General features: G+C 44.1%; 1 protein-coding gene across 24 annotated transcripts in view; it reads left to right on the top strand.

Moving 5' to 3' along the window:
• The window catches only part of LOC129814160 (disco-interacting protein 2 homolog C), a 238617-nt gene that overhangs the window by 162021 nt on the left and 48924 nt on the right, over positions 1-27672 (top strand). For 10 of the 24 annotated variants that reach the window (XM_055867022.1, XM_055867034.1, XM_055867013.1 and 7 more), the window contains 6 exons: positions 1252-1404; positions 7371-7586; positions 8889-9062; positions 19967-20101; positions 23342-23461; positions 23736-23933. In XM_055867022.1, coding sequence (XP_055722997.1) covers positions 1252-1404; positions 7371-7586; positions 8889-9062; positions 19967-20101; positions 23342-23461; positions 23736-23933 — 996 coding nt within the window. The remainder of the gene's footprint in view (positions 1-1251; positions 1405-7370; positions 7587-8888; positions 9063-19966; positions 20102-23341; positions 23462-23735; positions 23934-27672) is intronic. The other 14 variants (XM_055867029.1, XM_055867031.1, XM_055867033.1 and 11 more) reach the window with 8 other exon arrangements.

Genomic DNA, 27672 nt, shown 5'->3' with positions numbered 1-27672 from the left:
TGTGGTGCAGTTGGCAACCACGACTACAGTCTGTAGTAACAACAACTACCGATAGAAAACCTGCATTTGATTTACTGGTGTGACACAATACCCATTGTAACATGCCAGTACTATAGTGTATAAAAACTGGACCATGGGGTTGGGTTGAATCATGGGTTTTGTTTTACTAGTGCTTAGCCTTACACACAGCTATTGATGCTCTTAATTTTTTAAATCTTTAATAGCCCATTATCTGGCTGAACACAATGATCTCACATTAAGCCCCAGTAGTCTGAGGACATTATTCAGACCCAGCCATAGAGGGAGCAGCCAATGGAATCACAGGTCCCTAAAATACAGCCCCTTAAAAACAGGATCCATGTTGAATTAAAGAATATCTGACAACCAACAAGGCTTAGCATGCATCGCAAATGGTACCATATTACCTATATAGTGCACTCGTTTTGACTTTAGACCAGAGCCCTATGGGATCAAAATAGTGCACTATAAAGGGAACAGGTACTGCATCTCAAATGGGTTGCATCTCAAATGGCACCCTTACTAAATAGTGCACTATTTTTGACCAAAAGTAGTGCACTATAAAGGGAATAGGGTGCCATTTGGGATATGTAGTCTGTTCTCAATGGCCATTTACTAAACAGGTCGACTAAAGCATCATGACAAAGGGTGTAGGTTACTGGCAATTGTTTTTTCTCACTAGAACCAAGCGCTTTCTTTGTTAAGATGAATTAACTTAGTGTGACATGTCTTGCTTTTTGTGATCAGCCAACAGAGGTGGAGTCCCCAGTGTATAAGAAAGACTATCAATTTGAGAGGAGCAGCAGTGAACAATTGAGCTTCTTACTGTACATACACTGTGGATCTTCTGAAGTCGTTTTTCATCAATGTTCAAAGTGATGGTTACAGCCCAATCTTCCATCCTTTTTAAAAAGTGGCTTCAGGCATGGAATTGTTCTTAGATTATATGTTAGATTCTTTTGGGCTGGTTTCCCGAACACACAACGGTTTCCTGGTCTAGTGGGCATGTTTAAAAGGCATGTTCAATAGAGATTGTCTATTGAAAGTGTTAATTAGTGCAAGACTAGGTTTAATCTGTCTGGGAAACTGGTTCATAGTGTTTAGTAAAATTACACTTTTCACTGAATTAGTTACAAATTGAAGTTACATTTCACTTAACTGTTCCCAGAATCAAGATAATCTGAGTTCATGACACCAGGTCTTCCAACATGTCCGTCCTGCTGTGTGTTGCAGATGTCCACACAGAGGCTGTGCAGGCGGCTCTGGCCAAACAGAAGGAGCGTGGTAAAATGGCAGTACCCATGCCCTCCAAGCGCCGCTCCCTGGTCGTGCAGTCCTCCATGGATGCCTACACTCCCCCAGGTGAGGAACATATAGGACTCCAAGGTAATGTCATAGCTGCCTGGGACGATCTCACTGTGTGTGTGTGTGTGTGTGTGTGTGTGTGTGTGTGTGTGTGTGTGTGCGCACGCTTGAATATGGGTGTAGGGTTGATTGGCGGGAACCCGGTTACCGGGATTTACCGCCAAAAACCACTCCCTTTTCCCAGGATAAATAACTGTAACCTGTAAATGATATGAACAGCATGGTGTGAAATGGAACTGTTAAAATATATGTGATGTCTAAATCTGGCTTCTCTACGGCCTCTGCATGATGAATCGACGCTCAGGGTGGGGACAGATGGCCCATCTCAGTATGGACCACAGTTCACAATGCATATAGCCCTATCATCTCATCATGGTAACTTTTTGTCTTGTGACAGGTAGGCCTACATTTGCTGCAGCATAGCCTCTGATATAGTAATATAAAAACCAAATGTGCGTCTATACACATCTCCACCTGGCTTTCAGGGGTCACCTTGTTTTTATTATTATTTCATGTTTTATTACAGCTGCAGAACTTTAAAACAGCCTATCACTCGAATATCTTTGCTTTAAATGAGTGCACACGCGAGCACTCTGTCTTTCTCTCTCTCTCTCTCCGTCAACTCCATTCAAATTGTATCCAAAATAGATCATCCTGTTCTAGAATGATACTGGGTATAGCCATATATACATAGACGTCCTAGCCTACCTCTTTCAGGTAATGAATTCAATGCAGTATTAGCCTTATATTTAGCTAATTAATAATGGGTAATGCATAATAAGCTTCTAACTTATAGCCTCTGACTCTTACGCAATACGCACGCACCTGTACTCCGCTGGTCTCTTCTTAAATAACACTCGTTAGCTCTTGGAGTTCCATGCAGGAAAAGCTAGACTAGAATAGCTTGCTGGACATGGTTTCTGTAGCATTTCTTATACCAATGGACTATTTGAAGAGGGGCACAAGCTATTTTTACTGAATGTTAAATACAGCAGCCAATAGAACTGTAATTTTGAAAGACGAGCGAACACGCGGCGGCAAGCTATTTATTCAGACCCGTAACCATTCAATCTTTGTGTAGAGAAGTGAAAGATTTTGTGTCAGGAGAATGATGAAGACGAGGACAACTAAACATTTCATGTAACTGTTGAAAGCGAGGAAGGAATGAAGCAACAATAGGTAGGCTAATAACATTAGGGGAAATATTATGAAAGGCATATGTCAGACAATTAATTATACAAATAGGCCCCATTTATATTTCAATATTAAAATCAAATTCGCTAGCCTATACTTGTAACTTTGTAAGCCGTGTTTGCTGCACCAGAATCACATGTTCTCTTCTGCTTTATCATAATACAAAAGTGTGCAGAATAATACATTCAACAAGATTAGCCTACTGGAGCTAGTTTAATTTATTTACCCAAGAGAGCATATAGCTAGCTACATCTATGGGCTTTTGTTTTTCTGTCGTGCGTAATGTGCAGTAACCTATATCTTATATGTATTGGGTAATGGCACAATCATTTGGGCTTTTTTGGGATTGGGCTCATAACATTTATTTTTAATGTACTGTAGGGCTCATGAAATGTATTTAATATATGGCTCATATGCCACCAGCCCCCCCACTAACTCACTGATGCAGTGTCTCACCCATGTGTCTCCACATGTCACGTCTGCCTGTCAATTCAATCAGCCTGGGTTGGCAAAGCATCTATTTATCACAAAATGATGTTGTTGATATCATCAGAAGCTCCTTTCCACAGTGTACTTTTTTTTCTTTCTTCATCTACATGATTTCTTGATTGGATGTAATTACAACGGAATGAGTTAATTTGAAAGGAGTGATTGACGTTTAAGTATGATTGTGTTGTCTCCTGATGGTGTGAAATATACATTGTTTTTAGTAGTATCCATTAGACACAGTACAATAGGGCTTCAACACAGCAGTTTAAATCTTCAGTCTCCTAGTATTTTACCACTGGAGTTGAAGGCACTCCAGACCGTTATAGATAACTTCCCCAGTCTGTCAATGGAGCAGATGACTGGGGCAGAAAGAAGTCAATATTGACATGGTGTCATCGATGACCATGGGAGTGGTTAAGTCACTCTGAAACTGTTACTCATGCTAGCTAAAAACAGCTGACTGACGAGCTGCCATTTTGATTTCTGTCACCTCTCTCAGACCCTTGGCTAACATAAGAGAGCTGAACCACAGGCTTAGGTTTGCATCTCAAATGTCACCCTATTCTCTATATAGTGCACTACTTTTGACAAGGGCCCATAGGACTAAAGTAGGGCACTATCACTATTATGCTCAGCTTATAGAATGAGTAATATGGTTAATACTAGCTAGCTGAAAGGTATAGCTCATTTCTCCCTTTGCCATATCCCACTAACCAACATCTGTGCTACATCAACAACAACGTGTAGACATCATCACTTGTCATTTACTGCACTGTAGAGCTGTAAGAATGTAACAGCTAGAATGTAGCATGGCATGCCCCCACCCAGCCAGAGGTTTATGGAGTGGAGAGTATCTTTATAAGAGAGGGGTAGAGAGCGGTGTTAAGTAGCCATTATCGCATTTGCATTAAGGCTGAAGGCTGGGACCGAGGCGTCTACAGGGATTCATTTACTGAACACGCACCACACAAAACATGCAGGAAATCACGACAGGCACATTTTCAGATGATTCCGAATGAGCAGGCAGGCAGAGTTCTTATAAGGCAGAGCGAACAGCCCATTGAGAGAGAAGGAACAGTGACACAGCACTCACGGAGTGTTGGTGCCTGACTGCCTGCGAGGCTGGGGGCGTTCAGGGACACCAGAGCCACTCACGGCATGTTGGTGCCTGACTGCCTGCGAGGCTGGGGGCGTTCAGGGACACCAGAGCCACACTCACATCGTATCAGGCAAGGCAAGCAGCCTTATTCCACTGGAGAACAGCCTGCCAATGACAATTAGAATATGGACTCCTTGTCTTCTAGTCTGTCTTTCACGATACTAATTAATTAGAATCGTGATTAGTATGACGTTTTTTTTTTTTTTTGTACATGGCTTTGTCCCAAGATGGGTCTCTATTCCCTGTATAGTGCACTACATAGGGTACCATTTGGGTACCCTGTGTCTGTCTCAGGGCGCCATCTCCTGTGTGTTGTGGAGATCAGAGGAAATGCACACACGTTTCTGTGTGTAACATGCTGATAATGATGAGTGGCAGTGCATACAGCACATTACAATGTTATCAGCTGTGACTGTTACTGAGGGACAAACAAAAAGAAAAGCAACTGCCTCTATTCCCACTGTGTGTGTGTGGTACCACACCACCACCTTATCTCAGCAGTCAAAGCCTAATCAATTTAATTAACATCAAATTAGCACAGGACCGGCTACAAAGAGTTTACGATTTCGTCTGTCATCTCAATCAAATACTGACGTCCAATACTAGATTAGGATTAGGATTGGAATGGTCACTAATCCAGCTACATTAATTGGTTTTCCCAAATAGGATGCCATATCGGATATATGCACTCACACACGCATGCACATACACACACACCCGCCCATGTCCTTATACTGAGGTCCTCTGATGTCTGGCTTCTTAGAATCATTACATGTATTGAGGATCCCTAGAGGGCTAGTCTTCAGGGGCTCATCAGAGACTTCCTGTGTGTGTGCTCACATCTGGATGTGTGTGTAATATGATTAGGTGGTTGCCTGGCAGCAGTGTATTTTTGCCGTCAAGTGGTGCTGGCCATATGCACACAGCCTCTAAAAAGCTTTCCTGCCTTGCAATCTAGCACTGCTCTACCTGAGACTGTCACTCACAGAGACTGTAGAGGCCCAGACTAAAACAGTAAACTGGAGCTAGCATCCAGAAATGGTGGCACTATCAACAACTGTAGCAGATAGGTTAGTTCTCCACATATTATCCACATGCCATATTGGTCCACTGTAAAACAATACACTTGAAGGAGGATTTGAATTTCACCAATGAGGAACAAACAGCCACAACAAAGCATCACTAAGAGCTGAGACCTGGAGGGCCAGTTGCAGCAGTTCCTTTTTAAGAGCAGCTGTCAGTGGACCATTGTGCCACGCCACACGGCTGCTCTCTTATCTGTCCCAGTGTCAACAACGCAGGAGAGCCCAGGTGTGAACGGACTGACAGCTGTCACTGACACTGCCCTGACAACACCACCAGCCAGCCAATTAAAGAGTGCTGTACGACACACTGCTGGCCAATCAAATGTCAGGCTGTTTCCCGGCCAATGGCGGGGCTGGGCTGTGTTGTTAATCTGCTCTCTCTCCTGTGTTTGTGCAGGCAGGCTAGGCAGAAGGAGAGCGGATGGAACCCTAGTGACCTGAAGGGTGTTGGAGCCGGTATTCACTGCAGGCTGGAGGAGACCTCCCTTAGCCCAGCAAAGGTTACCGTCTCTCCCACTGCTGTCACTGGCAAAGACAGTGTGCCAGCCCCTCAGTGTCAGAGAGAGGCTCAGACATACTGAGGACTAGACTAGATAACAAACAACAAAAAATCTCAGACATTTTATTGGCCAAAAATATATATATTATATTTTATGTGCACTCATAAAACCTATTAAGTTAATGTAGGCTTTTTATGTTATCTTTTTTGCTGATTTCTATTTTCCCAGAATTTATCACGTTACATTTTTATATTCAACATTTTGCCCATGCAGATTTGACATTTACTAGAAAAGGTCAACCGGTTCGAGGCTGCTGTATTGTTGGCTAACTTAAGTAGATAAGGTGCTAGGCTGAAGTGTAATTGGAGAACTGTACACACACACACACACACACACACACACACACACACACACACACACACACACACACACACACACACACACACACACACACACACACACACACACACACACACACACACACACACACACACACACACCGAGAGAGAGCCAGGCCCATCCTGTTGTTGATCTCTCTCAGTAGGTCACTCTGCAGTGCACCTGGTTCTTAAATGGCTCGTCATGATCCAGCCTCTCTCCCTCTGTTTGTTCCTCTCATCCCTCAGACACCCTTCGCTGGCCCCCGGCAGATAGCCCTGTCGCAGTATGCAAAATGCATGCAAAATAAAGCACACAAAGAAACCCACTCCCTCATCCCCAGACTCAGCCACTGACTGGCTAGGGTTTAAAAACATCCCAGAGTGGAGAGTAGTGATATTAGCTCAGTAGGAGTGACAGTGTTTGGGCTGAGACTGTCCGTGTTGCAGTGGATTTGGGTGCATGAAAGTGAGTCAGCCTAATGATGTGAGGTGCAGGGCTGTGAGGGCTATAGGGGAAGGGCTCCTCCTGACTGAGTCTGGCTTCCTTCCACTGTATCATTCTCCCCCTCACTGTCATGATCAGGTTTCTGTCAACTCTGATTTGCATGCTTTCTGTGGAGTGCACCTGTAGCCTACAGGTAGGGAGCAGGGTATAGCCTCTACCAGGCTTTCGCCTCACCTTCGGTATGAAAGCCTGTGGAAGTTCTTGTCAGGAGGAGGCTAAAAGAAGATGGAGGGTATCCAAGCTATTTGCCCCTCCCAACAATTGGAGTAGGCACATTCAAACAGAGGCGGAGATTCAAAACGGAAAGCCAATCATTTACAATGGTGCCCACAAATGCTAGCGCCGTTAAAGAGGGATGGATGTGGTTATTTTTGAAAAATCACTTCTACTCACAGCCCATCATCGCAGTTCCACTCATACCTACTTCCCCAGGCTCTGGAGAAAAACGTGCGAGAGGCCTGGAAGCTGATGCTAGTGGAGGGGTTATGCTATGGGGGAAAGGACATCTCCTTATGGCATAGCCCGAGTTTCTCTGTTTGTTGTGCGAATGCCTGACATTGACAATGACATGCAGGTGTGTGTGTGCGTATGTTCATGTGTTTCTAACTGCCGTCGTAGACCCCCTCTCTCTCTAATTCCCCTCTCCCTCTCGGCTCTTCTCCCCCCTCTCTCCAGACACGTCGTCGGGCTCGGAGGGCGAGGGCTCCATGCAGGGTGAAGGCACACCAACCTCCAGCCAGAGCAGCATCAACATGGAGAACTGGATCAGCCGAGCCATCCACGGCTCCACCACCTCCTCCACCACCTCCTCCTCTTCCACTCAGAGTGGAGGGAGCGGGGCAGCCAGCCGGCTAGCAGACGTCATGGGCCAGACGCACCTCGGTAAGTCAGGTAAACCACCCTTCAACTATAACCTACACGCCTACTTACATCCAACTACCTCTGTGTGTTTGTCTTGCCTACCTCTCTTGTTGGCTTTCTAACTCGATACCCCCAGGGTGTGTGTGAGGGGGGTGGGGGGGGGTGTGCTGTTGATATCACCCATCCTGTTCCAACCCCTAAGGCATGCAGCCACAACACTAGCCTGTGCTTCCAGTGTTACTTTCTATTAATTGCATGCTACCCTCATTCCCCTGACAAAGATGACCTTCTAGACTTAGTTAACCCCCTAGGGTAGTTGTATGACCAGTGCATAATACATCAAAATAGTGAAAAATAATTGTTGTAGCCTATTTACTCCCTATGTAGATAAACTATATAAAAAAAAAATAAGACTGGAGATCACCATGAAGTACCACTGTTGGCTGTGTAGACTGTTCCAGTGGCTAGTCTGTTTTCATGCTGCTGACAGTTTAAATGCCACCAGAGACAGCACAGACAGTCAGCCCCCTGCCAGGTGGACAGCGCTAGTAGACAGTTAGGACTAGGAGACAGACCATCATAGCTATTTGGCCCTATTATGATCTACAAATGTCAAACTGTGGGAGCTCCCTGAAGACACTTTAGAGAGGCATATCTGTTGACCAGAGCTTGTTGTAGGTCCATTCATACTAACAAGCACATGAGTAACTTTCTCACCAGTCCTTGGTGTTCAGAGGCATTTCCATGACAATCAGCTTACACACATAGCTGTTTTGTTGTCACAGACTTGACTGGCTATAGTGTATTCTAGTCCTGCTCTCTCTGCTAGGTGTGTTATTGAAGAGGAGGATATCCTTTCCTGTGTGTGACGGTTACGACTCTGTTTTCCTCTTCGCTCCTGTTTTGAGGCCAAAACAAACCAGCTCCCCAGTGTATGTGTGCTGGCTTTTTAAAAGGCTGAAGGAAAAGCATTTTCCATCTTCCCTTCATCCCTCCCTCCCTCCCTCCCCTCCCATTAGTGTGGTTCTGCCTGCCCGTGTAGATAAGTTGCTTTTCTCCATGCCCCTTACCGCGACCGTTATCCATGGATCTGTCCCAATTGGCACCCTATTCCCTGTATGGGCCCTGGTCAAAAGTAGTGCACTATAAATGGAATAGGGGACCATTTGGGACGAAGACCGTATTTTCCATCTCTCCATATCGCTGATGCCTCTTTTGCTGAGAGACACTGCAGAGAGGCCTTCCTCCATCTGGGTACAGTAGTGCCTTGGTTTGGCTCTGTGTGGTTGCCGTAGTCTGGATTTAAGGTTCTGGTTTTCCCCTCACATGCAGGGCCCATTGCTCACCTCTCTCTGAAGAGGAAAACTAGGAAGGTCCTGGGTCCTCCGGCCCCAGTCACAGTAGAGAATGGGAACACAGGTCCAGGTCCTGTGGTGCGCCGGTCTTGTGAGTTTGGATCAGGTGGATCAGAGCTCGTCTGGCAACAGCCCCCTCTGGAGAAGCAGGGTCAGTATCCCACTATCCCAGACCACCGTGCGGTGGTGCAGTCAGCGCCCCCCTGCCTTCGCCTCCCTGCCCTGCTGACCCAGCCCCCATTTGCTTTGTGATGATCAAGTGTGGCGTTCATTGACGAAGTGGTGTGCCTTGCTCTTACTACAGTTGTGTGAAAAGATGGGAGATAGAAGTGATGCTAACCCATGGTTAGTTTTGGCTAATGAGTGCTGTGATTGCATGAAGCGGTGTGTTTATGCTTTCATTCTTGTGAATGAGAGCCAAGATGCTGATGGAAAATCAACAATAATATTACAGGGGAAACGGTAAGGTCTGGAAAGCAGTGTATTTGACAAAAATGGCACCCTACTTCCTATATAGTGTACTACTTGTGACCAGGGCCGACAGGGTTCTGGTAGAAGTAGTGCATATGTAGGGAATAGGGTGCTATTTGGATGCAACCAAAAAAATCTTATTTTTTTTTGCTTTCATGGCTGTGAAATATTAGTTTTAATGTTGAGAAATACATGTATTTGTTTGCTTGGCAAGATAAGAGTGTTCAAGAATGCTTTTCATCTTTGACACAAAGCAGATGGATGGTTGCTCCAGTTACGTGGAGGTGGTGCTTGCTGCAAAATGTATTCTGTCTGCTTTTAGACACTTCTCTGCACTCCCAATCTTCCACATGGACACAGACATTCATGTTGGCAGTGTACACTTTAAATCTGAACTTTAGGCAGGTGCCACATTGTTTTAAGTAGTCTGTTTAAAATGCCCTGTGCAATTTACGTTTTGGTGCCAAAACTCTGCTGGATGCTTAAAGAACCCACTGAACCAGCATTGAAGAATGCTTTGACTGAACCCATCTGTTATCCCATCAGTCACTATTCTGCAGGGAGAGTGAATTATTGAAATGAGTTGTTTATATCTAACGACAAGAAAAAATAATCCCCAGGTGGAAGTAGATGGATGTTCTGAAAACAAAGGCTTGGTCCACACTCTAATCAACTATTAGTTAACATCTGAGAACACCACAGAAACCATTAACACATTTCTGGAAGGGTTCCCATTGCTAATGGAATCAAGTTTTGCTGTCTATGGTTTGCAGTTTATGCTTGCGTTCCGGGACAATTACAGTACATTGCATGACGCATTTATCCATACGTTGCTAGATACAGTATGGCAACGCGGCCTATCACATAGGGATTCCATTGCAGTACATTGTGTACCTCTACCCCTGCCGAGGTGTATTCCCTATATCTCATTAGTATTCCTCTAGGTGTTGTGCTGTAAAGGAGAGATTCGTCAAATTAAATGTATTCGTCACATGCTTCATAGACAACAGGTGTAGACAAACAGTGAAATGCTACTTACTTTTCCAACAATGCAGAGTTAAAGATGAGGTATAAAATACAAATAGTGACAATGAGTAAAAACAACATGGCTATATATAGGGAGTAGAAAACGACATGGCTATATATATATATATATATATATATATATATATATATATGAACAAATGATATACAAAATATACACTGCTCAAAAAAATAAAGGGAACACTTAAACAACACAATGTAACTCCAAGTCAATCACACTTCTATGAAATCAAACTGTCCACTTAGGAAGCAACACTGATTGACAATAAATTTCACATGCTGTTGTGCAAATGGAATAGACAAAAGGTGGAAATTATAGGCAATTAGCAAGACACCCCCAAAAAAGGAGTGATTCTGCAGGTGGTGACCACAGACCACTTCTCAGTTCCTATGCTTCCTGGCTGATGTCACTTTTGAATGCTGGCGGTGCTCTCACTCTAGTGGTAGCATGAGACGGAGTCTACAACCCACACCAGTGGCTCAGGTAGTGCAGTTCATCCAGGATGGCACATCAATGCGAGCTGTGGCAAAAAGGTTTGCTGTGTCTGTCAGCGTAGTGTCCAGAGCATGGAGGCGCTACCAGGAGACAGGCCAGTACATCAGGAGACGTGGAGGAGGCCGTAGGAGGGCAACAACCCAGCAGCAGGACCGCTACCTCCGCCTTTGTGCAAAGGAGGTGCACTGCCAGAGCCCTGCAAAATGACCTCCAGCAGTCCACAAATGTGCAAATGTGCAATCCGGCCGTGATTGGGTGTCCCATAGGGCGACGCACAATTGGCCCAGCATCGTACGTGTCGTCATTGTAAATAAGAATTTGTTCTAAACTGACTTGCCTAGTTAAAGATTACACACACACCACACTGACCAAAAAGTAATTTTGTTGGCATTTACGTATGTCCTCATTACCAGTAAAACATAATCAAAACCAATTTCTTTCACTTACTTGCTGTGCTGTTTCGTTGTTCATTTGTTCAGTCACTTCATTCTCAACCAGGATTTCTATGGAACACCGTTTGGGTCTTTGCGTGTCAAAAATAAACGTCAAATAACACATCTGTTTCAGTAACTATAGTTAGCTAGCTAACTACATAGCTAGGTGTCATCTAAAATAACCCCTATTTATAAGTCAGTTATTATTTGATTTAATGGTGGTCGGACCCATCTATGTGAAGCTAGCCACAATAAGGATTAGCCACAAAATAAAAGTATGGCATAATTCTGCTATTTGTATTAATTTGCATTACTGTCAATTACATACTTTTGAAGGCAAACCGCAAATTCCACTATTGTGCCTCATCCTTATTGTGGCTAGCTTCACAACCCGGTGCGGTCGAGCCTCACTAGCCAGATGAAGCTAGCTGGCTGCTTATAACATTAGCTTTGGGCAACAGGGTTAAGTTGCTGACTAGCTATTTATTTTCATGAACTGAAGTTCAATTTCAATAGGCGAACAATAAGTGGAAACCAAGCTAATACTTACTCACAAGCATTCCTAAATCATTGCTAAGAATAGTGAGAAGGACTGCAGTTTCTACTGGTCAGTGTTTTCAGGCTGGTTGTATTGGTGCTAGCTAGGTACCAAGCTAAAGCTAGCTACCCTAGAAGTTGCTGTCGAACAAATTATGCTTTATTACCAACGCGGTATTGTAAACACATCGCTCGTGGCCGGTGTTTGCTTGTTTGCAGACTTTTTTGTACAGCTTTGACAGTGCTACTGTATCTTTTTTGACATGCAAAGACCCAAACGGCGTTCCATAGTATGTATGTCGTGAAACTAATAGCAGTGACGCTATTACTGTGTAACTCCGGTATGGCAACGTCTGAAAAATAGCACACTTGGTAGTGTGTACCGGTGCTCGACCTGTCGGCGAAAGCCAACATCACCCACGACAGAATGGTTGATTGTCAAGGGCAAGGAATTCCATTATCTTGGCTTTAATGGATTTCGCCTTTGAGTTGTCTTGCTGAAATGTTGCTATTCTTTCAAATGACTGCTCAATCCACACAGCAGACATTGTGGGCTAGTTTAGGAATGCTGTGTTGCATGTATAGCGCAAAATGTTACGTGGCGTCATTACGTCATGTACCTACATTATACAGGTATGCACCTCAGCTTTGACATCAGTTTTGCACATCGGGGCGTTAAACTAGATATCGGCCGACGTTGCCATTTTTAGCTAATATCGGACGATTCCGATATGTTCAGCGATATATTGTGCATCCCTACTGTATATAGGGAGCAGAAGACAACACGGCTGTATATAAGGGAGCAGAAGACAACACGGCTGTATATAAGGGAGCAGGAGACAACACGGCTGTATATAAGGGAGCAGGAGACAACACGGCTGTATATAAGGGAGCAGGAGACAACACGGCTGTATATAAGGGAGCAGGAGACAACACGGCTGTATATAAGGGAGCAGGAGACAACACGGCTGTATATAAGGGAGCAGGAGACAACACGGCTGTATATAAGGGAGCAGGAGACAACACGGCTGTATATAAGGGAGCAGAAGACAACACGGCTGTATATAAGGGCTTATCCCAGAAACCCTGGACCCACTCCAGTTTGCATACCGTTCCAACAGATCCACAGATGATGCAATCTGTATTGCACTCCACAGTGCCCTTTCCCACCTGGACATAAGGAACACCTATTTGAGAATGCTATTCATTGACTACAGCTCAGCGTTCAACACCATAGTGCTCTCAAAGCTCATCACTAAGCTAAGGACCCTGGGACTAAACACCTCCCTCTGCAACTGGATCCTGGACTTCCTGACGGGCCTCCCCCAGGTGGTAAGGGTAGGTAACAACACAACAGCCACACTGATCCTCAACCTGAGGGCCCCCGGGGTGTGTCCTCAGTCCCCTCCTGTACTCCCTGTTCACTCATGACTGCACGACTCCCAACACCATCATTAATTTTGCTGATGACACAACAGTGGTAGGCCTGATCACCAACGACCAGAGACCTGACCGTGTGGTGCCAGGACAAACTCTCCCTCAATGTGATCAAGACAAAGGAGATGATTGGACTACAGGAAGAGGAGGACCGAGCAGCCCCCCCCCCCCCCCCCCCAATTCTCATCGACGGGGCTGTAGTGGAGCAGGTTGAGAGGTTGACACCAAGGAACATGAACATCACCAACAAACGAACATGGTCCAAGCACACCAAGACAGTCGTGAAGAGGGCACGACAAAACCTATTCCCCCTCAGGAGACTGAAAAGATTTGGCATTTGTCCTCAGATCCTCAAAAGGTTTTACAGCTGCACCATCGAGAGCATTCTGACGGGTTGCATCACTGCCTGGTATGGCAACTGCTCGGCCTCCGACCCATGGCACTACAGAGGGTAGGGCCTACGGCCCAGTACATCACCAGGGCCAAGCTTTCTGTCATCCTGGACCTCTATACCAGGCGGTGTCAGGAAGGCCCTAAATTGTCAGACTCCAGTCACCCTAGTCATAGACTGTTCTCTCTGCTAACGCACGGCAAGTGGTACACGGAGCGCCAAGTCTAGGTCCAAGAGGCTTCTAAACAGCTTCTTAAAACCAAGCCATAAGACTCCTAAACAGCTAATCAAATGGCTACCCAGACTATTTGCTTTTCTCCCCCCCCCCCCCGGTACTCTTTGTTATTATCTATGCATAGTCACTTTAACTCTACCTACATGTACATGTTACCTCGACACCGGTGCCCCCGCACATTGACACATTGACTCTGTACCGGTACCCCCTGTATATAGCCCCGCTATTGTTTTTTACTGCTGCTGTTTAATTGTTATTCTTATCTCTTACTTTGTTTTAGGTATTTTCTTAACTGCGTTGTTGGTTAATGGCTTGTAAGTAAGCATTTCACTAATGTCTACACCTGTTGTATTCGGCACGGGACAAATACAATTTTATTTGATAGGGAGTGGAAAACAACATTGCTGTATACAGGGAGTACCAGTACTGAGTCCATGTGCATGGGAACGATGTAATTTAGGTAACTATATAGTGTACAGTTGTGGCCAAACGTTTTGAAAATGACACAAATATTAATTTTCAGTCTGCTGCCTCAGTTTGTATGATGGGCATATACTCCAGGATGTTATGAGGAGTGATCAGATGAATTGCAATTAATTGCAAAGTCCCTCTGCCATGAAAATTAACTGAATCCCCAAAAAATATTTCCACTGCATTTCAGCCCTGCCACAAAAGACCAGCTGACATGTCAGTGATTCTCTTGTTAACACAGGTGTGAGTGTTGACGAGGACAAGGCTGGAGATCACTCTATCATGCTGATTGAGTTTGAATAACAGACTGGAAGCTTCAAAAGGGTGGTGCTTGGAATCATTGTTCTTCCTCTGTCAAATATGGTTGGTTACCTGCAAGGAAACACATGCCGTCATCATTGCTTTGCACAAAAATGGCTTCACAGGCAAGGATATTGCTGCCATTAAGATTGCACCTAAATCAACCATTTATCGCATCATCAAGAACTTCAAGGAGAGCGGTTCAATTGTGAAGAAGGCTTCAGGGCGCCCAAGAAAGTCCAGCAAGCGCTGCCATTCCTGGGCAAGCTCTGTACTGGTGGTGCCCCGATCCCGCAGCTGAATCAACTTTAGGGGACGGTCCTGGCGCTTGTGTAAAAGTGTATCTGCACGCACATTGAGGCAAAGACTTTTGGAGGTTGGCCTGGTGTCAAGAAGGGTAGCAAAGATCCAGGAAAAACATCAGGGACAGACTGATATTCTGCAAAGGGTACAGGTACTGCTGAGGACTGGGGTAAAGCCATTTTCTTTTAATCCCCTTTCCGATTGTTTGGGGTATCCGGAAAAAAGCTTGTCCGGAGAAGACAAGGTGAGCGCTACCGTCAGTCCTGTGTCATGCCAACAGTAAAGCATCCTGAGACCATTCATGCGTGGGGTTGCTTCTCAGCCAAGGGAGTGGGCTCACTCACAATTTTGTCTCAGAACACAGCCATGAATAAAGAATGGTACCAACACATCCTCCGAGAGCAACTTCTCCCAACTATCCAGGAACAGTTTGGTGACGAACAATGCCTTTTCCAGCATGATGGAGCACCGTGCCATAAGGCAAAAGTGATAACTAAGTGGCCCGGGACACAAAATATATATCCCCAAACCTTAATCCCATTGAGAACTTGTGGTCATTCCTCAAGAGGCGGGTGGACAAACAAACTCACAAGTTCTGACAAACTCCAAGCATTGATTATGCCATCACTCAGGATGTGGCCCAGAAGTTAATTGACAGCATGCCTTGACAGCATGTCTTGAAAAAAGAAGGGTCAACACTGCAAATATTGACTCTTTGCATCTTCATGTAATTGTCAATAAAAGCCTTTGACACTTATGAAATGCTTGTAATTATACTTCAGTATTCCATAGTAACATCTGACAAAAATATCTAAAGACACTGATGCAGCAAACTTTGTGAAAATTAAAATGTGTGTCATTCTCAACTCTTTGCCACGACTGTACATGTGGGTAGGGGTAAACTGACTAGCGGCAGCTTATGTGTTGCCATGCGTGTGGCATCAGTATGCATGTTCTGTGTGTGTGTTGGTGTCAGTATGTGTGGGTAGAGTCCAGTGTGTGTGCATAGTCAGTGCATAAAAGGGTCAATGCAGGTAGTCTGGGTAGCCATTTGATTAGCAATTTAGCAGTCTCATGACTTGTGTGTAGAAGCTGTTCAGGGTCGTGTTGGTTCCAGACATTGGTACAGCTTGCCATATGGTAGCCGCGAGAACAGTCTGTTGCTTGGATGGCTGGAGCCTTCCTCTGACACCGCCTGGTATAGAGGTCCTGGATGGCAGGGAGCTCAGCCCAAGTGATGTACTGGGCCGTACGCACTACCCTCTGTAGCGCCTTGTGGTCGGATGCCAAGCAGTTGCCAAACCAAGAGGTGATGCAGCCAGTCAAGATGCTCCTGATGGTGCAGCTGTAAAACTTTGAGGATCTGAGGCCCATGCCAAATCTTTTCAGCCTCCTGAGGGGGACGAGGCGTTGTCGTGCCCTCTTCACGACTGTGTGTGTGTGTGGACCATGATAGATCCTTAGTGATGTGGACACCGAGGAACTTGAAGCTCTCGACCCGCTCCGCTACAGCCTCGTCAATATGAATGGGGGTGCGCTTGGCCCTCCGTTTCCTGTAGTCCACAATCAGCTCCTTTGTCTTATTGACATTGAGGGAGATCAGGCCCTCATTGTTGTCAGGGATCAGGCCTACCGCCGTCGTGTCGTCGGCGAACTTCCTGATGGTGTTGGAGTCGCACATTCATGGGTGAACAGGGAGTACAGGAAGGGACTAAGCATGCACTCCTGAGGGGGCCTCGTGTTGAGGGTAAGCAAGGCGGATGTGTTGTTGCCTACCCTTGCCACCTGGGAGCGGCCCATCAGGAAGTCAATGATCCAGTTGCAGAGGGAGATGTTTAGCCCCAGGGTCCTTATCTTAGTGATGAGCTTTGAGGGCAATATGGTGTTGAATGCTGGTGTTCATTTTGTCCAGGTGGGAAAGGGCAGTGAGGAGTGCAATAGATTGCATCATCTGTAGATCTGTTGGGGCGGTATGTGAATTTGCTCTGTGTCGCTCGCTCTGTGTCGCTCTCGCTCACTCTCTTGTGTGTCGCGCTTGCTCTCTTGTGTGTCGCGCTCTCGCTCGCTCTCTGTGTCGCGCTCTCGCTCGCTCTCTGTGTCGCGCTCTCGCTCGCTCTCTGTGTCGCGCTCTCGCTCGCTCTCTGTGTCGCGCTCTCGCTCGCTCTCTGTGTCGCGCTCTCGCTCGCTCTCTGTGTCGCGCTCTCGCTCGCTCTCTGTGTCGCGCTCTGTGTGGCTCGCTCGCTCTCTCTCGCTGTCTGGCACTCACACAGCTCTGAAGGCATTAGGAATATGACTTTCTTAGCACTGTGTTGAAGTTTTATATTTATTTACAGTAGGCTTTTCGCCGGTTACATAAGCAGCTACTGGCTGATTCTAGGGAGGGAGGGTGAGCGACTAAGTGGGGGCGGCAGTGATGTTGTCCTTGGTCTGACATTGTCAATATGAGTCTTGTTTAATCTAGTGAGGTCTGGAGCCCTCCACCTATCCCATGAATCTAACCTCACACTGGTGGTCTCAAATGGCACCCTGTTCCCTATGTTGCGCATAGGACTCTGGTCAAAAGTAGTGCACTATATAAGGAATAGGGTGCCATATGAGACACAGCCTATACATGGTGGAAGGTGAGATGATCGCGTGATGACACATTCTATTTTCATAAATCTGTAGATGTGAAGTTTTGGGAAGCTCTTATTCTATTGGCCTATATAGGCATATTAAATGTTCATGATGAATTGTCACTGAAAAGAAGATTCCTCATTGCAGACAGTATGATGGTCTGAATGAGATTGCTCTGACTTATATCTGATTACCAGCTCTTATAGATAAGTGCTATGTGTGCTAGCTAGTGTTTCATCCACTTTAGCGTATGTATGGTCCTTGACTGGGGATGTAGTGTTTTGCAGTGGAAAGAGACTGAGTACTTGGAATGTAAAGGAAAGACAGTGAGGGACCTCATTGAAATTCCTTGTGGTTTCTCCTCCCAAATGGTGTCTGGAATTATATTACACGCTCATCCACTTCAGTTGGAGTCAAAATCTAACAGGGAGAGGAAGTAACTTCTGATGCTTTTTTACATTGTCCTGGCAGTATGACGGGAGAAAACAACATGAGTTCACAGCTACTTTACGATGGTTACAAGATTATCGTAAAACCGACAATTATGGATGAAGACCGTCATGAATATAAAAATAACATTATTTTTTTTGTGTAAAATAAGTGGCACAAACAGCTGTCTGAAAACCAGACGGCAGGGCCATTGTGCGGTTGAGTCCGTTTCCACGGTAACATGAACTCTTTACAACGCAATGACATCGCGGTCATTTGGCTGATCAGTAACTGTCATCTGAAATTCCATGACCGTCACAGCCCTTTTCACGGCATGATTAGACTTTCAACAACATCTGCCTCTTGAAAGAATCTGAAATGAAATACAAATCGAGGAGTGGGAGATAAAAGTAGATATTTTTTTCACATTGAAAGATAATGTCACACGTGGGAAGTCTCCGAGCAGGAGAGGTGGAAGCACTGCATTAATTGTGTAATGTTGAAGCATTTGGAGGAATTATGTTATGGCCAGGGGATTGAAGAGTGGGCGGTGATGATTACAAACATATTTCCATGAAGTCCATCAAATCTCCTGCAGCTCCAGTACTGGATTTAAAGGGGCAATCTGGGATTGCCCCTTTAAAACTGAAGAATATTAGACTGAAGAATGATGGTGTGTGAGCTTTGTTTTGTTTGAATCACAGCTCAGTGGCAGGTAGCATAGCGGTTAAGAGCGTTGGGCCAGTAGCTGAAAGGTCACTTGTTTGAATTTCTGAAAAGTCTGTCTGCACTTGAGCAAGGCACTTAACCCTAATTGCTCCTTTAAGTTGCTCTGGATAAGAGCGTCTACTAAACGACAAATGTTTTAAAAAATACAATCAATTTAGATCAACCCTTTAATCACAATCTGACTGAAGGAGAGGCTGGTGGCCTGGGGACGAGACATGTGACTATCAGCTTGGTGACTCAAACATGGACAACTTAATACACAGCATTAGTTTGTTTGACTTGGTTGTCATAGTTATATATTTGTATTAGTTAGTGTGGTCCCACACATTCAATCTTACGTACACATCACATAGAAATGTGTGTAGCTGAGATGTATGAGACGCTATAGGGCTAGAAAAGTTCACAAATCAGTCTCAGTTAGTATATTGTGAGTTACAATGGCTGTGCCACGTGGCCACACTATTAGGATTATATTTTCATCAGAATAAAAAAGGTTTTTGGGTCATTGCAGAGGTACATCCCTCTGGTGGAGTTATCTCGTCTTCAAACACCACTCATCTGTTTTCAAAGGGAAACTAACTAGAGGGATCCTAAAATGCAAATGAGGTGACATGAAACACTTTCAGTGCGATATCATAAGAGATCATATTGATAAGGGATGAGGACTATGGCACTATGGAAGTGCCAAGATAAACACAGCAGCATTTCAAACATTTCCTTCCTTGAGTTAACCGTAGTCTACCTCTGTCTATTCTCCACCTGGGGACACCTGTTTGCATGTGCCTCCTGACCTGACTAGACTAACCCTTGTGTCCTACCGTCTGTCTCTCTCTCTCTCTCGGACTGTCTGTCTCTCTCTCGGTCTGTCTGTGTGCTCACGGACCGCTGCCTCATCCTGTCCTAGGTTGTGTGCGTCCAAAATGGCACCCTTTTCCCTCTATAGTGCACTGCTTTTTACCTGGGTCAATACATCTATGGTATGTATGAGTGGTGGTCAAAAGGCGTGCACTATATAGGTGCCAAATGCAGCCCCCCCCCCCCCCCCCGCACTGTTGTGCTGGCTTGGCTGTGGCCTGCTGTGGCCCTTGGTTAGCTATAGGGCTGAGGGCTGGGGGGACTAACAGTAACAGGCTTCCTTCACCTTGCCTCTCCTCACGTCCAGAGAACCACTCTGCCCCTCCAGATGTCACCAGCTACACCACAGACTCCATACAGGTGGAGAGACCCCAGGGCTCCACCACAGCATCCAGGTCCACGCCCAAATATGGCAATGCAGAGCTCATGGAGACCGGAGATGGTGAGTGCATAGAGGGGTTGGGGGTATTTGTGGGGATGTGTGATCGTGACCTATATTTGTTTTCATGGTGCTTGTCTTTCTTTACAGTGATGTGTATGTTTGGGTCATGTTTGTATCCACTCCCCTACGTAGTGATTTGGACAGTGAAGCTAAAACAAATTTGCCTCTGTACTCCAGCATTTTAGATTTGAGCTCAAATGCTTTATATTAGGCAACAGTACCAATAGCAGGGGAGGTTAGCATTTTTGTGGGGGTATTTTATTTATGCCTCCTAACTTTTTCACTCATCATTATTCACAATTCATTCAGGATAATCTGTAATCATGGTCACATCCACATTCATGTAGAAGTGTTCAGCAGCATATTCTAGTCTTATTTACAGTAATGTGACTCCAAAATGACACATTATTTACCATTCATTTCTAATTTGCACAACATAATCTGAAACACAACCAATATAAAAGGTAAATGCATTCAACAACTTTGTAGCGTCACAACGTTGATGTAGAGTAGTCATGGCCTGCTAGGAATATGGGACCAAATATTTAACTGTAAACAAAATGTAATACACTAAGTGAATTTGTCCGATGACTTATGAATTCTTCAAATTAGGGGACAAAATACAAAGTGCTTTCATTTCTAAACGGTAAAACAGATGTATGAACATATCTTTTAGCTTTCTTTCTGTTCTGTATTGAGCCAAATATATATATTTTTTTATCATACTTAGTCATTTTTTGTTTTGAAGTGTTTGTGTCCTGGTGTTATATAATTTGGTTATGATGACACTGTTTTGGGAGAAACACGAAAGGAAAAACGAGAGCCGATTTTAAAAGTTTTACTTATGCCTCTTATGATTTAATACTGTGAATGGGATGACACAAGAATCAATCTTTTCATCATCTCTGATTGATTTATTACATTTGGCATCACAGAACTGTTCAGTTAGATCTGCAGCAGACACCAGAAATTACTTTAGTAGGAGAAGTAAAACTCTGTCTCTTAACACAGACAAGTCACTCACTTATCTTCGTTTCCACTCCTCTTTGAGCACATCACTTTTGATGGCTGACCTTTGGGAGCTTCCTTTGACACACGAGAGGGGAATGAAATCCTTAGGGGATGTGAGTAGAATAGAATGCATCTAATGTGGACCCAAAGTGGATTCTGACGTTTTGTTCTGAATGAGCTCCAGTCAGATGATGGAGTATGCCAATATGGGAGTCTCTCTGCTATTTTAATTTGTTCTCCTGAGGCATACAGCATCGTCACAGACTAATCTGTTTATCAGATGCTCCAATCAATAGTGCTGAGGAATAGGTTTGAGTGCACAGCGCGCACGTCGTCGAGAGTCTGCTTGATAGATCAAGTGCCAAGCGTCACAGATTGGGCTGACTGGCTCAGGGAGGTTCTGAAAAGAACTGTCTCAACTTCTGTAGCAAGGCCAAACTTGTGATTAGAGATTTAAAATGTTTGTTTGTTCTATTTACTTGTTTTATCTTGCCTAATACAAGTTTGCGTGCTTTACACAGATTTTATATTTTTGTAAAATTAAGTTTGGCCCTTTATTTTTTTTTACTATTTACATCTGTATTGCTTTCTATCCACGGTTTAACTGTTGTCTTTGACACTTCACTGTGTATGAGGGTTTAGACTGAGATTTGAGTGACAGCCCTGAGTAAATCCATTTGAATTCAATCACTTTTTGACGGCAACCCTTTGAACAAAACACTCCGTACATGTTTGCCCATTGTAGAAGTGGTCAGAAAGTGAGTTTCTGGACCTGAATGCCAAAACATTCAAGAGATAAAGGTGTTTAAAGTTGACCCATTTTGCACACCCCACCACACCATGAGACATCCATGTCTTCATCACTGGAAAATATAAACGGTTGATTTTGTTATAATTTAAAAGCTTACAAACAGGATGGTCAAACAATTTTATATATATTTTTTTTCTTATGTCGATCTAAAACGCGTAATCAATAAAATAAAAATCATCCACATATGTTGTAGCTTAAACACTATTTCATATAATCATCAGTTGAGAGACAACATACTCTTGAATACAGGGTGGGTGTCAGGTTTTGGCTGACAAATGTACTTAAATGGGATTAACATTGTAACCTCAACTTTGAAATGGTACGACCAAGATAGTTGGAGGTCCACACATCGTGTATGTTGACTTGAATGGGAATATCAGTTTTAAATCAATCCTCCATAGGAAACCTATTTAGATCATAGAAATATAGATACTAGATTAGACTTGACCATTTTAAGTTGACATTCGACGATGGGTGGACCGGCGGCCAACGTTGTGGTAGTAATTAGAAGTGAAAATTTAAATTAATTGAATTTAAATTTCAATGGTGTAGCAACTAAATTAAGGTGGGCTAAAAGGATATTAAAGGTTAATTTATATGATTAGAATGCCACCTACCCTCTTTTTAAAAGCATGGTACCTCAGATGATGTAAATGAGGGTTTAAGCTAGAACATATGGAAACATGAATTGATATTAATTTAAGGTTAAAGTTTTTATAAAAAAATGTCTCCGGTATGGTGGGGTATGCAAAATGGGTCAACTTTAAACACCTTTATCACCAAAAAGTACCTTTCTGACCACTTCTACCATGGGCAAACATGTTTGGAAAGTTTTTTGTTTAAATCTGAAGGGATGCCGTCAAAGTGATTACGTGTGTGTGCTCCACTTTTCACTCCCTCAGTCTTTGTGTGTTGAGTGTCATTGGAGAGAAATGGCGGTAGATGGTGTCATTGGAGAGAAATGGCGGTAGATGGTGTCATTGGAGAGAAATTGCTAGTGGATAGTGTCATTGGAACAAAAGCAGATGATTTATACAGGGACAGCTCTGCTATATGTAGTAGAACAGTGGTTCCAAACCAAGGGTACTAGGACCCCTGGGGGGTAAGTGGCCTATCCACAGGGGGTACTTGAAGACCCATGAAACCATAGGCTTACTGGTGAAATGAACAAGGGAGTACTTCAGGGGTACTCTGGGCAGAGAAATTCAGTTGGTGGCACAGTAAGATAAAAAGGATGGGAACCACTGCTGTAGAGAAGACACTTTGCATATTACCCATTGACGTGTGGCTGTCTCGTCTCAGAATGCCCTAAAGTGACAAGACTTGGAGAAGTGGCCGTGCTAGTCCAATTAGACATATAGACGTTTCCATGAAGTATTGAAGTGTAAATGTGTAGTGAACTGTGTTAACCCCTACAGGCGTTCCAGTAGGTGGCCGAGTGTCAGCCAAGATCCAACAGCTAGTGAACACGTTGAAGAGACCCAAACGACCTCCCTTAAGAGAATTCTTCGTTGACGACTTCGAAGAACTCCTAGAGGGTAAGAGGGCCGTCCACCCCTACTTATTTAACATGGAGACTTCAAAGACAAATCCTTTGATTGGTTCATTTCTGAATGGGTTTAGTGTATTGGTTGTTTAGCATTATTACAGGTTCTTATTGTTATTAAATCATCTCAAGCTGTGTCAAATGACAGCCTATTCTCTATATAGGGCCCTGGTCAAAAGTAGTGCACTATGTAGGGAATAGGCTGTAATTAAGGATGTTTTGGGGATTATTTTGCTGTTATAACATAAATGGTTGTGTTGCTCCAGTCCAACAGCCAGACCCCAACCAGCCCAAAGCGGAGGGGGCTCAGATGCTGGCGATGAGGGGGGAGCAGCTAGGGGTGGTCACTAACTGGCCCCTGTCGCTGGAGGCTGCCCTGCAGAGGTGGGGCACCATCTCTCCCAAAGCTCCATGCCTCACCACTATGGACACCAACGGAAAACCACTGTACATTTTAACCTACGGTAAGAACTCTTGTATATAGTTCTTAGTATATAGTATATACTTGCAATGACTATACTACACAGTATACTTGCAATGACTGTGAGATGTGGTTGTTTTACCTACCTTTGTTGAATTTACTGACTGTAAGTCACTCTTGTTAAGAGTCATTTCAAATGTACTCGTCACAAGGATTGACTCGGTACAGCACGAGCGCTCTTGAAACATTTCAGACAACTTACCAGAGAGAATATAATAAAAGCAACGGGGGCTGTATAACAGTGGAGAGTGTGCTCATCTATAACGTAGAACTGTAGCTTGCCTTGCATAATGATACCATGACCCAGACATGCAGGACTGACGCAGCACCACTGTTATGTTAATGACCCTTTACCAGCCACTACATTATTGGGATGGATTCCATGGTTGCATTCTGAATGGCACCGTATTCCCCTATATAAGGCACTACTTCTGGCAGGAGCCATTTGGGATGCAACCCAGTGCGTGCTGCAGTGGAGTACTCGAGAGGGTTTCCATTTGAAATACTGCTTCATGCTCAGCCTTCCCACCAACCTTATTCAGCATAGCCGAGCACCAAACTGTGTGTGTTTGACACAGGCAAGCACCTAACAATACTGCTACCTGCGACTGAATTAATAATGCTATTAATGACAGCCACACAAGGAACGCCAAGTACGCTGAACAAAAATATAAACGCAACATGCAAGAATTTCAAAGATTTTACTGAGTTACAGTTCATATAAGGAAATCAGTCAATTGAAATAAACGAGGTCCTAAGCTATATTTCAAATGACTGGGAATAGAGATGTTCCCAGCATAAGGTGCACCTGCGTAATGATCATGCTGTTTAATCAGCTTCTTGATATGCCCCACCTGTCGAGTGGCGCAGCAGTCTAAGGCACCCAAGAGGCATCACTACAGACCCAGGTTTGATCCCGGGCTGTATTCAACCGGCCGTGATTGGGAGTCCCATGGGTGGCGCACAATTGGCCAAGTGTTGTCCGGGTTAGGGGAGGATTTGGCCAGTGAGGTAGGCCTTCATTGTAAATAAGAATTTGTTCTTAACTGGCTTGCCTAGTTAAGTAGAAGTTAAACAAATTAAGTCTTGTCAAACGACAAATGCTCACTAACAGGGATGTAAACAAAATTGTGAGAAGCTTTTTGATTTGAGAGAAGTAAGCTTTTTGTGTGTATGGAAAATATCTGTGATCTTTTATTTCGGCTCATGAAACATGGGACCAACACTTTACATGTTGCGTTTATATTTCTGTTCAGTGTACATTGTTTGTGGAAAAATGCTTTTTGAAGTAAATCGTACAGTGGCAAAAGCGATGTAGTTAATTTGTATAGTTATTTAGTTCAGTGACATAGTATGTTATTTCTCTCACCTAGGGCTCTTTAAAGTTCATTGTGAATCTTGATATATGAAAAGTCAATGTAATCAAATCCACTGTTGTTGATCAGTCAGTGACTACATAGGAATGTCTCGCATTATGTTGCAGCACTGCACTACTGCGACAATACACACTCCGACTATTCCCCTCTGCTTACTTAGATTCAAGTTTCTCTCCCAAGTCCCACCTCAAAATTCATTATGGGTCGAGGGCTGTACTATGATTTGAAGAGTAAAGTTCTGCCTCAGTAGAGTTGCCCTTATGAATTCCAAACTGCTGGGAAGGGCCCCTGTGAAGCTGTGAGAATAAAATGACCTGTAGTCTGAGTCCCAAATGGCACCCTATCAGCCCTATGGGTCCTGGTCAAAAGTAGTGCACTACATAGGGAATAGTGTGCCGTTTGGGGTGGAACCATAGACAGTCCTGCACACCGCATCCGAGAGTGCAACCTGCTGCTGAGTCATGGAGACATGACTGGCAGACAGGCAGCATGCCCCACAGGAATAACATAGGCATAATATTTCCTATATAATGCACGACTTTTGACCAGAGCCCTATGTAGTGCGCCATGTAGAGAATTCGGGTGCCATTTGGTACGCAGACACACGACTCCAGTCAGTCAGCACTAAAACAGGCCCCAATGGAACTAGTGCAGTGTCTGTCAGTCCTCTGTCTGTATGGCTGTCGGTGTGAACATATTGATTTGTAAAGTGTGGTGGCGGATCGGACAATGCTCACCAGGCTGTGAAATGTCTGCAGCCAGGCCTTCCTTTTGTCAGGAGCCCAGCGTCGAAGCCCAGCTCTCAGGGAAGGAAGAGACAGTTGGTCGGGTGAGCGAGAGCTACTGGGCCCTGAGCTGTGTGAACAACTCTGTCTTCAGTGTGCAGTGCTGAATCTTAATATGACTCTCTGAAGTGAACCTTGAGTGAATCTCACTCTCACTCTGTGCCTCGTTCTCTCTGCTCTACTCTCTTTGCTTGTTTAGCTCCTCTGATTTCTCTGCTGTGTGATACCTCATGACATGGACACAGTTTGCTTACAACGTCAAATTATGGTTGATAACTTTTATTGAAATAGTGGATTGATTCCTCAAACACATTGTTAATTACATGAATTTATCATCCAAAATTGGCTAGTTAAATGCTCACACTGCACTTAAACTTTTGGAATTTAGTCAATATCTATACCATCCTCCTTTACAAATGAGCACTATGTATTTCAAAAATAATGGTATCCATTTTAAGCCATCCTTAGATTAATAAAAAATAAATCACATTTACAGATTACGACCATTTCATTTAACGATGGATAGATCACCACAGCATCATGATAGGAGGACATTTCCCTCCAATGCTGTAGATACAAAGCATGCCACCCTATTCCCTATCTAGTGCACTACTTTTGAACAGAACCATTTAGGCCCTGTTCAAAGGCAGTGCACTAAATAGGGAATAGGTTGGCATTTGGGCCTATGTAATTCCAATATGAAATCACTTATCATGGAAACGTAGTGCTGTGTATCTAGGAAGGTAATGGTCTCCATTATTCACCATCTATGGTCTATTAATAGAGATTATGATTATGCATTAAACTAATGATGGCACATGACTATCTCAAACTCCAAAACCAAGTAGTTTATGCAATAATCCAGCTCTAATAGTTTTATTTCACAGTGAAAGACATAGCTAGCTGATTAAAAAATTATCTGTTAAGACTGAGTAGAATCTACTAGGCAGTAGATTGAATCAGTAGAGATCCACTGAGTTTGTAGGGTTAATATCGCCTGGAGGTCTCTGACAAAGAGATTTCAAACTGACAGAAAGAGAAGCTACATTCACCCTCTCACGAACACACACTCACACATATACACACACACACCTCACCCCCATCCTCCTCAGTGTGGTGTAAACACAGTGTAGGTGTGACATCAGCATGGGGGTAGGTGTGGTTGAGGTGTTGGTGGAGGCTGCTCTCTGTGTGGAATAGGGATGGGCATTTTGAGATGTTTTGACTGTTCAAGTATTCAAATTTGTTTTTCACGTACTTGAGTATGGCAAAAATATATATATATATGTCCTTGTTTTTGAAAGAAAAACACTTTTTTTGTCCATTTAAAATAACATCAAATTGATCAGAAAATACAGCGTAGACATTGTTAATGTTGTAAATAACTATTGTAGCTGGAAAATGGGATGCCTAGAAGGCCAGCATCCCGGAGTCGCCGCTGTACTTGTCCTCTTGCTCAGTTGTGCACCGGGGCCTCCCACTTCTTTCTATTCTGGTTAGAGCCAGTTTGGGTGGTTCTGTGAAGGGAGTAGTATACTGCGTTGAATGAGATCTTCAGTTT

The sequence above is a fragment of the Salvelinus fontinalis genome, chromosome 17, assembly GCF_029448725.1.
Source record: "Salvelinus fontinalis isolate EN_2023a chromosome 17, ASM2944872v1, whole genome shotgun sequence".
Taxonomy (NCBI): domain Eukaryota; kingdom Metazoa; phylum Chordata; class Actinopteri; order Salmoniformes; family Salmonidae; genus Salvelinus; species Salvelinus fontinalis.
This window is presented reverse-complemented; position numbering and strand designations above follow the sequence as displayed.